The sequence below is a fragment of the Microtus oregoni genome, unplaced genomic scaffold, assembly GCF_018167655.1.
Source record: "Microtus oregoni isolate MIOR12 unplaced genomic scaffold, Mior012 000000F_ref0000247, whole genome shotgun sequence".
Taxonomy (NCBI): Eukaryota; Metazoa; Chordata; class Mammalia; order Rodentia; family Cricetidae; genus Microtus; species Microtus oregoni.
In genome coordinates, this window is record NW_024543059.1 from 91,455,667 (window position 1) to 91,470,508 (window position 14,842).

At 42.6% G+C, this 14,842-nt stretch overlaps 1 protein-coding gene across 2 annotated transcripts in view; it reads right to left on the reverse strand.

The window, feature by feature from the left end:
* Window positions 1–14,842, reverse strand: part of Vav3 (vav guanine nucleotide exchange factor 3) — a 314,833-nt gene that overhangs the window by 234,653 nt on the left and 65,338 nt on the right. For both annotated transcript variants that reach the window (XM_041655077.1, XM_041655076.1), the window contains exon 2: window positions 8,233–8,349. In XM_041655077.1, coding sequence (XP_041511011.1) covers window positions 8,233–8,349 — 117 coding nt within the window. The remainder of the gene's footprint in view (window positions 1–8,232; window positions 8,350–14,842) is intronic.

Sequence of the window (14,842 nt, forward strand, 5' to 3'; positions counted from 1 at the left end):
GGCTTCACTGCAGCCTTCATTCTGAACACACACAGCACCACACACAGACTGCACATGCAGTTATGCCATGCAGCACCAACGAACAGCCAGACACACATCAGCTCCAATTCAAGATAATTGAATATTATAAACATACAGTGTATTGCAAAATTGTATACGGAGAATTTTCATTGTATGTAACAGATGTTTTTACTTTACATACAGCTTTCTGCTTTTCTATAAACAATGGCAAACTATGAAATATATACGTTTAATATTTTCCTATGATTCCTCAGCTTGTAAGTATCAAATCAGATTATCTTTGGGTTGTACTATTCAACAGCAAGCATACCCATTTAATTAGCATGAAAATTTGCATTCATCTTTACAAAATGGTAATCTTTACTAATGGTAAATGTAATAACAAAGAATTATTTTGGCATAAATTCATGACTAATAGCCATCCAATGTTTGATTAGTATATCCATTTTATATACCTATATTACAGGGGTCATTGAAAAAAATTCTCCAGTATAAAGGAATTGTGGGTAGAAGAGTTTAAGAAACCCTGGTATGAAGAGTGACCTTTGCATGGATCAGGTACTAGAATTCTACAAGACGTGATAAGCATGGGAAATCACCCAGGTATTCAATACCCCTAAGAGAACGAGACAGGTACAAACATTGTTGGAAAAGGTCAATTCTGGTCCACAATCAAAGAGAGGAATAAAGCTAATGATGCAGGAACTATATTAACAGCCAGTCACACACATACACGGGGGAAGGCTGAAAGCCGTGCCTTTTCTCTGCTTAAGTAAACAGAAAAAAAAAAAAAGGCCTGGGAAGGAGTTCTCTTTGCTAAGGAGCAACCACTTCAGAGCTCCTCCTTAGTTACAGAAAAACACACCGTCTTCTATTCTTCAAGGGGACAAAGTAAAAAAGACTTTGTGAGCAGTTGGTTGAATCTTGGTGAATTCCACAAGAGAACTGAAATAAGCTGACTCATGGGAAAAGTCCAGAGTCATCTGGGAGAAAGAGGTGAGGCCGCCAGCGATTTTCTGGAGCTGGAATGGGCACCTATGGGCGGTACACAGAAGGAAGAACTGACTCGAGCTTGCAGTAGCAATTGATTCTGAGGCTCATCTGAACAGAGCTTCTGCATAAGTAAGGAAGCAGGGCCTCCCCAGGCTTGACACAGAGGCTAAACTGTTAATGGGGGGTGGTTGGGCCCCTGAGCTGAACCGTGATGAAAGCAAGAAATTGCCAGCATTGGGTATTTTCCCAGGAACCATGATGTACCAGTCTGCAACAGCACCAGGCTGGGAGAAACCATGCAGATCCGTTCCTTTGAGGGCTTTGAAACAACTAGGGCCCTACATCATACATAACCTCTGAACGTTCTGAATAATATAAAGTGGGTAGGACTGCAAAGGAGGGATGTGACTCTACTCATAAGAGTCCAAACACAAGTGCACAGAGAGAAGGATTCTAGTTTTACATGCCACATGTACTCATCCCAGTTGCAGGCACAGTTGTTGATCAGTGTGCCTGTGCTAGCTAAGAAGGCTCTTTGTCAAAACACCCAACCTGACGTACCTAGAGCACCTTCAAGCAGGAAAGATGTAAACACCTTTGGTTAGTCAGGGTTTCTTATGACAGAGAAAGCCAGGTGAAGAGTTCCAGAAGAAAACCCAATTCAGGCTCTCAAGTGTCACATGCAGGATGCTGGTGTAGGAACTCTGAAAGGTGAAGATTCCCCGTGTCTACCAGGACTGGAAGTAAAGGATGGAGATGCAGAGATTATTCAGTCATTCAGGTGCAAAGGTCTAGGAAGCCAGCTAGGTATTACATCACAGACTAGGCAGATAAAGGTCCTTGGACAATTATGTATAGATACTGAGCTGTGCACATCAAGTTGGAAAGGGAGAAAGGTAAAAAACACACAAATTGTAGGAAGAAGCCTTAGCAACATCACCAACTAAACCTACACATGAGGCATTATAGGATAAACAGATATTTAAGCTCACAACGGAAGGGTAGGGCTGTGGAAAATTCTTCTGTACACTGTGACTATGTATTATTCTCTTTGGTTAATAAAAAGGTGACAGGCTGCTAGCCAGGCAGGAAGTATAGATGGGACAGCCAGAAACAGAGGACTCTGGGAAGAAGAAGGCAGAGTCAGGAAAGATTCCAGCCAGGTGCCAAGCAAGCAGGACACATAGAAAATTGATGTGGGAGTGTCATATATCAATCTGTTGATTTCATTGGTTAAGTAATAAACAAACTGCTTGGGCTCATAGCTTAGAACATAGGTGGGTGGAGTGAACAGAACAGAATTCTGGGAGGAAGAGGAAGTGAGGTAAGACGCCTCAGACAGAGACGCCATGCTCCCGTCTCCTGGGCAGACGTGAGCGATGAAGCTCCAACCCAGGATGGATGTAGGCTAGAATCTTCCCGGTAAGCGCACCTTGGGGTGCTACACACAGATGATTAGAAATGGGCTAAATTAATATGTGAGAATTAGCCTAGAAGAGGCTAGCTAGAAATGGGCCAAGCAGTGTTTAAATGAATACAGTTTGTGTGTTGTTATTTCGGGCATAAGCTAGCCAGGCGGCCGGGGTGCCGGGGACGCAGCCCCGCCGCTCTTATTACTACAGAAAATTAGTCAACAAGCCATGAGCCATATGGTGAAACATGGATAGGAAATATGGGTCAATTTAAGTGTAAGAGTTAGCTAGTAACAAGCTTGAACTATCGGTCAAGCATTTATAAGCAGTATTAAGCCTCTGGGTTGTAATTTGGGAATTGGCGGGCAGGAGAGAAATGTCTGACTACAGGGTAGCTTGGTAGCAGCAGGTTACTGTGAGTAATCTGCCAGGAGGTGAGAACAGGTGGCAATTTCTACCAAACAAATCATATAAAAAGCCCCTCTCAATATTAAGTTAGCTTGATAACCCTCTATTTTCTCCACACACCCAATGCATTCAAGGCACTAAAGGCTCTACCCAGCCTTTACCCTAAAGCTATTCTGGTATAACTACAGATGTAATTCATATCCTGCAAAGAAAAGACAACTTGATGAGCTTAATGCAACAGCTGCCTTCAGTGACAGTTGTACTCCAGAGGTCAATATCCAAGTCTACACAAAAACATTTAACAAAGCGCTTACATGAGCCAAGGACAACACAGGGTGTAAACAATGAGTATCATCATTTCATCAAGTCAAACTGAGTTTGAGCAAAAGTGCCACCAAAGTTCTCTTTCTGACCCTAGCCATGCTCACACTCAGCACTCTGAATGATCTATGTCTACCCAAACCACCAGCTCCAGAATTGTTCTAAATTCATTTACTCAATCATTTTCTGGGCAGCGAGCCAGACATTTGCATAACACAACAAACATGTATGGTTGATTCCATTCACAGACAAAGAATCAGAGGGCTTGGGTGAGGTCACACTAAACCATTCATTACAGCCTTTGCTGGCTTCTGCCACCATTTTGTTCAAGTCAGTATGTGCCTTTACTTCGGGTTGGAGGGAGGGCGCTGTAATACCTTTCAACCTGTCCTTTCCATTTCTTTGGAAATAGGCCAGATGTCAGCCACACGCAACCTGCAGAGGCTCTTGTGTTCATTTCCTTGATCCCCACAAGGCAGAAACAGAGGTGGGAAAGACTCCTGATGACTGTGACCCATTGAAACCTGAAGACCTTGATATTCTTTGAGTCAATTAAGATGATAAGGAAAGTATTTACCATGAAGCCAGCATTAAACTCCTGTTAGCCGCATGCATAGTGCCCAGCAGAGAGGCTCTGGGACTCTGTCTCATCTTTTCCCTCCAGTAAATGAAAGATCAGAAAACACAGATATATAGGGACAACAATAGAAGAAATATTTCTAGATGCTTAAAATGATTTGAATTGTAAAACAACAAATCCCCTTAATTTCTGTCACCTTTGGTTGAGAAAACTAAGAGAAATTGGCTCAAAGGGAAAAAAACAAGGAACAAATTGGTTGGGGTCATGGAAAAAACCCACAGACACATGCATTCAGCTCTGGGCACAGGATGTCAGTAGGCCCTATTCCCTCCGAACTGGCATTGTTTGAGATGCAATGTGGGACCCAGCTGCCTGTGGCTCCTCCAAGTCTCACAGGCCCACATGCAACACTTCTAAATCTAAGGGAGCAAAGAAAAGTGGTAGCAACAACATCCCAGATCCATCACAGGGCAAAGGCAGAGTAGAGCCCAGCTGAACAAACCATCTGAACTAAATGGAGAAAGAGAAGGGTTGCTTTTCCAAAGCATATGTGCGGCCACAGGAGAGGGAGAAAGATGGCTATGCGGAATACTGCTCAAGGACCACAATTTATTTCTTAACCTCACCCCCAAATGATATTAGTTCCTACACTTGGTTCAAATTTGGATTCCAGATGTTTACTAATGAATCTCAAACTTGTTCAAAATAATAGTGTTAGCCAGCCCTTGTACCTCAAGTCTGTAATCCCAGCTACCAGGAAGACTGAGGTGGGAAAACAGCAAATCCAAGGTCAGCCTGGACTACGTGATCAGTTCAAGGTCAGTCTGGGTAAGTTAGTGAGAACCTACCTTAAAATAAGGAGGAGGGAGGGGGAGAGGGAAGCAATGGCAGCAGCTGAGGATATGGTATACTAGTACCAGGAGGTAATGTTCTTGTCAAGTATGTATAACACCCTAGGTTCTATCCCCAGTGAATAAAAAAATATAGCATTAGTGTTAATTATAGCAATGAATATAGTAATAGCTGGTGTTTTCTGAGTCCTAACATTACACTGACGCATGCTCACTTTGCATATGTTATTTCACTAAGCATACACTGATCCTCGACTTGTAAATCAGGAAACCGGAGCTCAGAGAGGTTAGATACTCAAGCCCACAGCCTAAGAAGGAACACAGAACTCAAACCGAGATCTATCTTAGAAACACTGTTCTTAGCCAACCTAGAATTCAATCTTTTCCACGTTCTTATCTTTTTCATTGCCACACCTCTACCCTGGTGCTCTAGATTCCTCTTGATGTGACTGTTCTGAACCTCAACATGTTGACACTGTCCTACAGGCTCCTACAATGACCTTTGCCCTGGTGTGATTCTCTTTGATGCATATATATATATATATATACATATATATGATATATATGATATGTGATATATATATGTATATCACAAAATATATTTGCAAGGTGCCCTACATCCTCTGGAACTGAGAACACAAAGTCTATGGTCAAGGGAAGTGGGGACAGACATTAAACGCTCACCTGGGTAGGATGGAAGCCTCAATGCAAGTCCTACAACCTGCTCAAAATGACCTCATTAAAGAAAGCCCCACATGCTCGTGTACCACAGATGGACCGACTGACAGCATGGGAGGACACACTTCCAAACAGCTTGAGTTCATCAAAACGGCAAACAGGACACAGTGACAGCCAACACGTGACATGAAATGAGCAAATGTCCGGATCCTGACACAAGGGCTGACCAGAAACAGAACAAGGGATTTCTAAGATAATCCCAGGGGTGGGAAACATTGTTTTAAAAACCTGTGCCTTAAGCAAAGAAAACAAGATTTTACTTATGGTTGTTACCATAAAGCCAGAAACAGATTGATTATTTTGAAAAGTTAGAAAATAATTAATCTATTTTAAAATATAAACTCAAAGACAAAGCGAAGCTATGTAAGAGGACTAGAGGAACAAGGGCGCTTCTCTCCAGAGCAGGCTGACCTCTACCTGCGGCAAGGACCCTGGCTCTTTCTCAGCACCCAAGAAACTACCACCACCTGTTAACCTCAGGCCTCTGCTGCTTCCTGAAAGAGGCCAGACTACCAAGCCCTGGTCCTGCAGGAAATGCACGGCCACTCAGAGTTAGGAACAGCGATCATCTTATGCTGAGACTTCCTTCTTTCCACAGGTTAGACAAGCTGTAATTGGATCCAATTAGAATTTGTGTTGACGTTAACTCAGAGCAAATTGAAGTAAACCGGCATTGAATAGAGAACTCAATACTAGGAATTAGGGCACCGCTGAAAGGCAAAATAATTATAGGCCATTCTATGGAACTCGAATGTGTGCTCTTCACCATGAGAAAATTATCATTCATCTGGGCTGATTGACATTTTCCCAGGATACTCTTAATTTCCAAAAGCAAACACATCCACGCCAGGCCTACAATTCTAAATATGTTGCCAAAAACAACACTACAGAAGAGGTTAGGTGGAGACTAGGGAACATCATGATGTCACGAAGGGCAGAGGGGACAGCTGAAAGATATTTGTGTATAAGTGAGAGCCTATGACACCCTTCTCTGCCTAGACTTACTCACTTCGGCCACCATTACACTGTGCCTGACACCGCATCCTGAATCTGACCTCTCCTTGCAGATGAACCAGTCCAAAACTGGATTCAAAGTCAATGAGTTTCTTACGCTTTTTAATTTTAAAAAAAACCTTGGCTTCTCCTTGATGTTCAACCACACTTCCCTGACCATCCAGTGAGACCCAAAACAAGGACAGCAGAGAAGAGTAGGGAGGTGAAAGGCCAGGATGCCAGAGTGCAGATCCTGTTCCCAACCCCAAGGCAGGTGTCCAACCCTCCGTGCCTTCCTTACCCATCACACTTCACGGTGCTTTGAGAAGCACATGGCTCAGTGGTAACAAGCACTCTGAAAACCTCAAAGTGCAGTACAAAAAAAAAAAAACAAGATATTATCATTATAATTATATTTTTAGACCCCCAAAGTCACCAAATAAATGTGGGTTTTAAGTTTCCTATGAGTAGGAATTGAAGCACTTCAACATATTTGTTAGCATGGGTTACCTCAAAGCGGCTTCAACATATTTGCTAGCATGGGTTACCACAAAGCGACTGCACCACCAGAGCGTCTCACCCCAGAATAAATGAAGAGGTCCTCGTTGCTGCTTAAATGGTATTCCATAGCACAAATAATAAAATAGGGAGACAGATATTGGGGTTCAACCTGAAGATCAGAATAGCAAAGCAGTCAACCACTAAAGAGACCTTTTACCTCTACCAAGTCTTCCAACCGAAGGGGCCAGATCCTGGAGTTAAAGGTGTGTGCCACCAGTCCCTGGCCTGGTTGACTAGAATGGCTGTTTTGGCCTCTGATCTCCAGGAAGCTTTATTTATTAAAACACAACTAATATACCACTATAGTGTCCCTGCTTAACCTCCCACACTCTGTATACTAGAGTATTCAAATAGTTCAGGCATAGACTATTCCCTGATTAACAGAGTCCCCTGGATAGATTCATTGTTAAGGTCCCCATCTGCAAACTGAATCACAGATCTTCCCCTTCCTCTATGGGAGGAGGTATTTTCTATTACTTCTCCATCCCCTATTTTTCTCATCAATTCTTCCTACACGTTCCAAAATTCTGGATACCAGGAAAGGTTTTTAAACACAGATTTAATTTGTGTTCTTTCTCTTCTGGCCCCTCATCCACAAGAAACAGCAAAGAAGCACTTGTATCTCATTTTCTCTTTCATCCAATCCACTTGACAATCTACTTGACTTGCCTTTGGGCTGACACAGTGGATAACATCAGCATGTCATTTCCTTGTCTTAATTCCTCCCTTAGGATGTGCAATTCTCTCTGGGCTGACCGCTTGGCTTTGGCTGCATGTCTTAGCTCCCACAAGAAAAGCCATGCAGCAGATGCCACAGTCTGCTTCCCACGCATGCTTCTTTCAGGTACTGCAGAATATTCTCCAGTCCCAGTCATCAAGCAGGCACGCCACTCCATACCAAAGACAGGAAGAGTCCTCTCTGGAAGCCTCACCTCCAAAGGTTCAGCTATAGTTACCTACCTCACCACCCACAGCAGGGGCATTGCAATTGTTATGACAGTAAGGGGGCACACCATTTCATCCCACAGAGAAAGACAGCCATGTCAAGATACTCCGCCACCAGACAGCTTAGCTTCAGTTGCCTGGCTCCTTGACCGCTGTGGAGGGGAGGGGTCATTGCTCTTCCCAAACTGAGCTTGGGTTCCATTATGAGCCTGCTGATCATGCCAACCAGTGTAGTAACTCTTTCCTTAGTGGAACCCTAAATACACACTCACCCTACCCCTTCACACAGGACTCTAGGGACAAATCAAATACAGCTCAATAGTGAAGCATTTGCCTACCATATGCAAGACTCTGGTTCAGCTCCCAGAACTCTATTCAAAGAATTAATCAAGAAGCAAACAATCAGTACCTTTCCAAAGTCACGAACATCAAACAGGTCAAACGCTTCAAAAAGTTCGCTTTTCCTCATTCCAAATGTCTCACAGCAGGCTGACAGAAATGTCCGGATATTCTTCAGACAGAGAAACTGAGGAAGAAAAACAATAGTATTAATGATTTTTTTCTAAGTGTGACCTGTCTTCTGTCACACATATGCTACGGTAAAAGTGCCAAGGAAGGACCAATGTGTGCCTTTCTTCTTGTTCTATCTTTTCATCGGTCTGTGAGTCATCCAAAATAATGTTCTACATGTATATAGTGTGTATTCATCACATTCATTGTCCATTATCTTCTCTTGCCCCCCCCACCTTCTAATTCCCTCCCTCTGTCCAAATACTCACCCTCTTCTGTTTACATGTCTTTTTCAGGTCTAAATTCTGTACAGCAGAGACAATACACATTACCTAGTTTCCTAAGCCACCTTATTGCTTTCGATCAGCCAGCAGTACTTTGAACTAGCTGTGGCCAGACAAACATGGTTTGTACCCTCTTGAAACTTATATTGAAATACGAGATGATACCAAAGCACAGACATGGAAACAAACCCCTACATTAAATTGTTGTTTATGTTTTTACATAGGGCCTGGAGAAGGGATCTGGAGAGCAAGGAGGCAGGGGCAGGTGGAGCTTAACTAGAATGATTAGAAGGAATCTCACCAAGAGGATGGACAGAGAAGGAAGGTGGCCTGAGGTAGGAGTGCCTGGAAGAGACACTAGAGCAGAGTGTGTGCCAGGGAGAAAACTAAAGGTAACCTGGAAAGGTAGGGGTCAGACAAGGGAGGCCTATTGGGAAGCCTTGATTCAGATATAGGAAATCTCAGAAGTGTGGGCCAAAGGTGAGACAAAATTTCATAGCTTCTAAGGGTCTTTCAGGAGCTGCTGTGTTGAAGACAGACGGAAGGATACTAGGGTAAGCACACAGTAGGGAACAGGAGGCTACTGCACCAATCCAAGTGAGAGAGGACTGTGGGAAAACAAGGATACAGTAGCACTGGGTGCCATTTGAGGAGCAATTGACCGCCAGGCAGCACTGGATATGTAAGTCTACAGTCCATGTGATATAGGCATGGACTTGAGACCTAAGTTTTGGAATCTTCAGCAGCGGTTCTCAACCTTCCGAACACTGTGACCTTTTTATACAGTTCCTCATGTTGTGGTGACCCCCCAGCCATAAAATTGTTTTTGTTGCTACTTCATAACTGTAATTTTGCTACTGTTGTGAATCGTAATGTAAATATCTGATACGCGACCACGGGTGGTGGGGGGGATCATGGCCCAGGTGTTGAGAACCACCACTTTAAGAGTAGAGACAGCATTAACTGTCACATTGACTGAGGCGTACTTAGACCACGAAGTCTTAGGAGACCAGGAAGAGAACCCCACAGAGGGGTGTGAGAAAAAGTGGCCACTGCTGAAAGAGAGATTCAGGAGACCAGGTGTCCCCAAAGTCATTTAAAGTAGAGAAGGAGACAAACTACATCAGACGTTCCAGATGACCGGTAAGACAGAGATGGGCACTGTCTAGGGAACTTGGCAGTGAAGGTTATAGGCTTCTTGACAGTAGGGAAGATCTACGGGGACAGGGACAGGGCAAAGGTTGTCTGGAGCAGATCCTGCTACAGGAAAGAGTAAAAGTGAAGGCAGGATCGAGGCTGATGAGTGACACAGCAAAGGGGACAGAAGCATGACGGTTATCCCGAAAGAGGCATCCTTACCCTTACAGAAGCATGACAGTTATCCAGAAAGAGGCATCCTTACCCTTACAGAAGCATGACAGTTATCCCGAAAGAGGCATCCTTACCCTTACAGAAGCATGACAGTTATCCAGAAAGAGGCATCCTTACCCTTACAGAAGCATGACAGTTATCCAGAAAGAGGCATCCTTACCCTTACAGAAGCATGACAGTTATTCAGAAAGAGGCATCCTTACAGAAGCATGACAGCTATCCAGAAAAAAGGTATCTTTATACAACGAAATTCTTGAGCATACAAAGGAGAGAGGTCCCTATGTTGGGATGCATGCCAAGCTCATCCCTGTGACTGGAATAGGAGGTGGACAGGAAGTTGCTAAGGACAACTTAAGAATCAGACATTGGGGTTCAATTTTAATATCTAAAAGACACACATCCATCTACACACATACCCCCAGAAGCAAATTAGTTCTAGGTCTGTTTGTTTGTTTGTTTATGACAAGTTCTTAAAATGTCTTCCCAGCTAACTTGGAACTTTCTATATAGCCCAGAATGGCCTTGAACTCAAAGTAATCTTTCTGCCTCAGTTTCTCATGTGAAAAATAATGTTATAGATATAAGTAGCGACCACTCTCAGCTTAGTAACTTAATAATTTTGGAAACAAGAGCTGCTGTGGCATACATCTTAAATGTTTATGTATTTATGTCAAAACTTTAAATAACTGTGGCTTATTATATGTCAATAATACCAAAGTAATTTCATAAACTTAATCTTCTGGTGGCTGGTGTAGTACACACCTGTAACCCCAGCTCATGGGGCGATAGAATGAGTATTAGGAGTTCAGAGTCATCCTCAGCTATACATTGACGTTCAGAGTTAGCCTGGGCTATATGAGAGCATCTCAAAACCAAGGAACAGGGGAAAAAAAGAAAAGAAGAGAAAATGAACCTCTAATAAGTGAGTAACATTAGATAACCATCACATCTTTGTTTTTATTTGTTTCCAAAGCACTGACTGTCAATATTGGATCTCGTTTTGGTTTTATGAATTTATAAATTTTGGTAAAAAAAAACCTCATCTTGCTTTTTCTGCATTCAGATTTGTCATGGACTTAACTTAGACACCTTTTACCCTTTACAGGAATCATTCTCAAAGGCTTAAATATTTCAGGAGGGGTTAAAACCACAAGGGAAGCATCACGAACTCTTTGAAATGGAAACAGTAACCAATCAGCAGAAGCAGCCGCTGCCATCTCTTTAAAGATTCATGAGACCTTTACAACACAGTACCACCCTGCATGCTGCCCCTCCACAAAGAATTGCTTATTTACAGATTAAAAGCCTTGCATTCTGCCAAGACGGGCAATAATTACTCTCTGAGGGATTATGCAACTGCTCTCTTACAGTTGGGTTTTTTTTTTTTTTTCACATAATTAAGTGACGAGAATTGTAGCTCGCCATGGTTGCAAATGTCACCCTCTCAGGATGTCTCACTAAACCCACATTTTCCCCATGTGTAGGAAAAATTGCAGCGGGCTTCTACTAAAGTGCTTTAATCACGAAAGTCAGAAAAGTAAGAAGCATCAATCAAAGTTGAAACACTTGAAAATCGTCATGAGGCCTGAAAAATAGGCAATGCCTTAACTGGAGCCAATATTAACCTTACTTAACTTTCGCAAGTTCAATTCTGTGAAGCTCAACAAGTCTTTGCTGGATTTGAACAATGTCACTCAGGTGCTGCTGCCTTTCCAGGAAAGCCTCAAGCCTGATTACCCTCTTTGATACCTGTTTCTTCTAGCCAGCCATTTCTGAATGCCTGCAACATCAACATCACAGATGCTAGAAATGCTAAATAGCCCTGCTTTACTCTTCTCTAGTAATATTCCCAGGAGCTTTTCACAGAGCCTGAAAATGGGGCTGAGAGCACAGAGCTCACCATGCACTCTACACTCCGGGGTGTTCTGCTCTCTGCCCACACGGAAACAGAGTTGAGGGACAGATGAGGCTGTGGCCTCATTAGGGAGGCCCCAAACACAGCTGAGCCCGCCAGACTGTGTCCCCCCCCTAAAATATTTGTTACACTTTGATTCTATTCATTGTTTCCATTTATTTAAGAAACCTAAACAAAGGTTGCAAGACTAATACAGCACATAATCCAATCTGTGCAGTCACAACAGTGTTACGCATGCTTTTGTGTGTGTGTCTTTTATTATACTGGCTTTTGGGTGGGGGTCTGTCCTGTTTGAAAGGAGGGTGCAGACAATTTTCTTCACTGCTAAATCATTCACCATGCATCTGACATACCAATAATATCAGCACACATCAAAAACCCTGCTTTCATCTTATTTTCAAACTTCGTTTTAGAAAGAATTAATAATTAATATCCATTGGCTATTCAAGTTTCTACCATTCCATCCTCGACTTCTTCCTATAATAGTTTTCACTCAAGCTAAGATCTACTCCAGTGGTTTTAATTGCATTTGGCTACCTTATCTTTGGAATATATTTTCTTTTCAGCACATTTTAATCAAAATATAGTTATATCACTTCCTCTTTTCCTTTCATCCCTCCAGCCCCTCCTATGTCATGTTACTCCCTGACACCTCCCAATGCTACTCCGCAACTTATAGCCTCTTTTGTTTTATATTATTGTTATATGCACTAATATATAAATAAACCTACTAAGTCCATTTTTGTTATTCGTGTATATATTAAGACCTGACCACTTCGTATTGGGTAACCAAGGAGGGGACTCCTCCCTGGGAGAGGCTAATTCTCAATCTAGGCAATCACTAGCTGCCTACAATTCTTCATCTGGGGGTGGGATACCGGGAGCTTCCCCCGCCCTTCCACATTAGCATGCATGTCTGTTGGTTGCATTGTTCATGTCTTGTTTATGCAGCTGTTTCTAGAAGAGGCAACCTAGGAGCAGATATAATATATTTTAAGATTTCTTCTTTTATATTGAATTTTATGGAAATCACAGGATAATTGACTTATAAGGCACCCTACATTATTAACTTGTCTGACAATTTACCATAGAATCACTAACCTGCTTTTCCAGCATCTACACCGTCTGAGAACTGAAGTCTAATTGGCAGAAATAACTCATACTGCAGACCTCACAATTCATCACACAGAAGGCACAGGATGAAGCTGACATCTGGCTAGTCCTAGGGTCCATCATTTGGTTAAGACGGTTGCTGGTCATTTTCCCACCTCCCTATGTATTGTTTTTAACATTCCTACATAGCCTGAATGTGAATGTCCTATGTCTGCCTTATTTCTAAACCATTTATCACAATGGATACACTGACCACCCTTGCCGTCATCTACTTGGGGCTGTAAAATAATGTTTTTTTTTTCCAGTTCCAGATTCCCTCCTCACTTATTAACTGACACTTTTATTTTATTTTATTGGTTTTTCGAGACAGGGTTTGCTGGAGCTTTAGAGACTGTCCTGGAATCCACTCTGCAGATGAGACTGGCCTGAGCCCAAGGGTTAAAAGCGTGCCCCACCACCACCCAGCTCACTCTTTTATTTTTTTAGAAAAGAAAATCTTCTCATTGTTCTTGTATTTTTTTTTCTTTTGAGTAAGATTTCATCCCTGGGCTCTTTCATCACACCTCTGTTTAACTTTGTGATTCTGCTTCCTTATGTCAAAGTCTCCAACTCACAGTTTTCAGTACCTGGTTCTGAAATCAGCCACTGCCACAGGTAAGTCGGTTTTCATTCGTAGATGGTATTTAGAAAACAAAAGAGCACCCAGCAACTCCTAGATTCCAGGCAACAGCAATGAGTGAACCTACACCGCTACCTTATGTGGATGTGACCTAGCAGAAAAAGCTCATTTAAACAGAACTGGCCCAGGAGGCCTCTAATGGAGCTTTCACAGAATTCCACAATCTTCATAGAATGCCTAAGAAGCCAACACTCATCTCAGTCTTCCAAAAGGAAAGAAACTGGAGCTCACTGAAGATGACCCAGAGCTAGAAGTGTGGCTCACACAGCATCAGCCAGCACAAGCCTTCCTCAAGTCTATTCATCTTTTGGGATCCAAATGAGTCCCCTGGTCTTTTGTGTCATCTGCAACAGCTTGAATAAATTGCCTGCAGAGAGATACTTCACAGCACAAAACTAGCCCACCTTACTGTTTCATAACCATCTCTTAGTCTTCACCAAAAGTTAGACAACTTTATTAAGGCATCTCACTCATTCACGAGACCACTTTAGGTTGTCTTAGACTTTAAACCTTTAGGAGTCAGGATTAAAGAACTTAATTTTTTAATTTTTATATTTGTATACAAAATGAATATTTAATAAGGATACATGAAGTTCTAATAACCATATGTTTATTTTTAAAACACCAGTGAGATGCCTATTACATTTTAGACATTGTGAATTTTCTAAGATACATCCTCAAGTGGATTCTGATTAATTAGTAGGCTGAAAAAGTTCATTGAAAGTGCCAAAAATTGGGTCCAAAAAGGAGACAAAATCCAGAATCTCTCACCCAAGCCATTTATACCACAGTCATTTATACCACAGAAAGCAAACCTGGAGCTGCACAATTGGGTGGTAATGCTATACAAATGTGCGGTTTCTCTGGGAGTCCTGGAGCGTGGGGGGGGGGCAACTTTCTGAAATAACTGGGAGGCATGCAACGTGAGGGGTGAGAGTCACTAAGACTGAAACGGCTGATGTTTGGATGAGGAAGGAAACAGACAGTGTCAGGGTGTGTGTGAGGAGGAAAGCTAGGAAAGGCATGGACCACTGAGGGAGGGGGACAGAGGGAGTGACTGATGACAGACCTGGAAAGGAGCGGTGAGAGGACTGAGGGAGATTGCATTTCCCTAGCAGGATGAAGAGGTCTCGGCTCTACCTAGAAG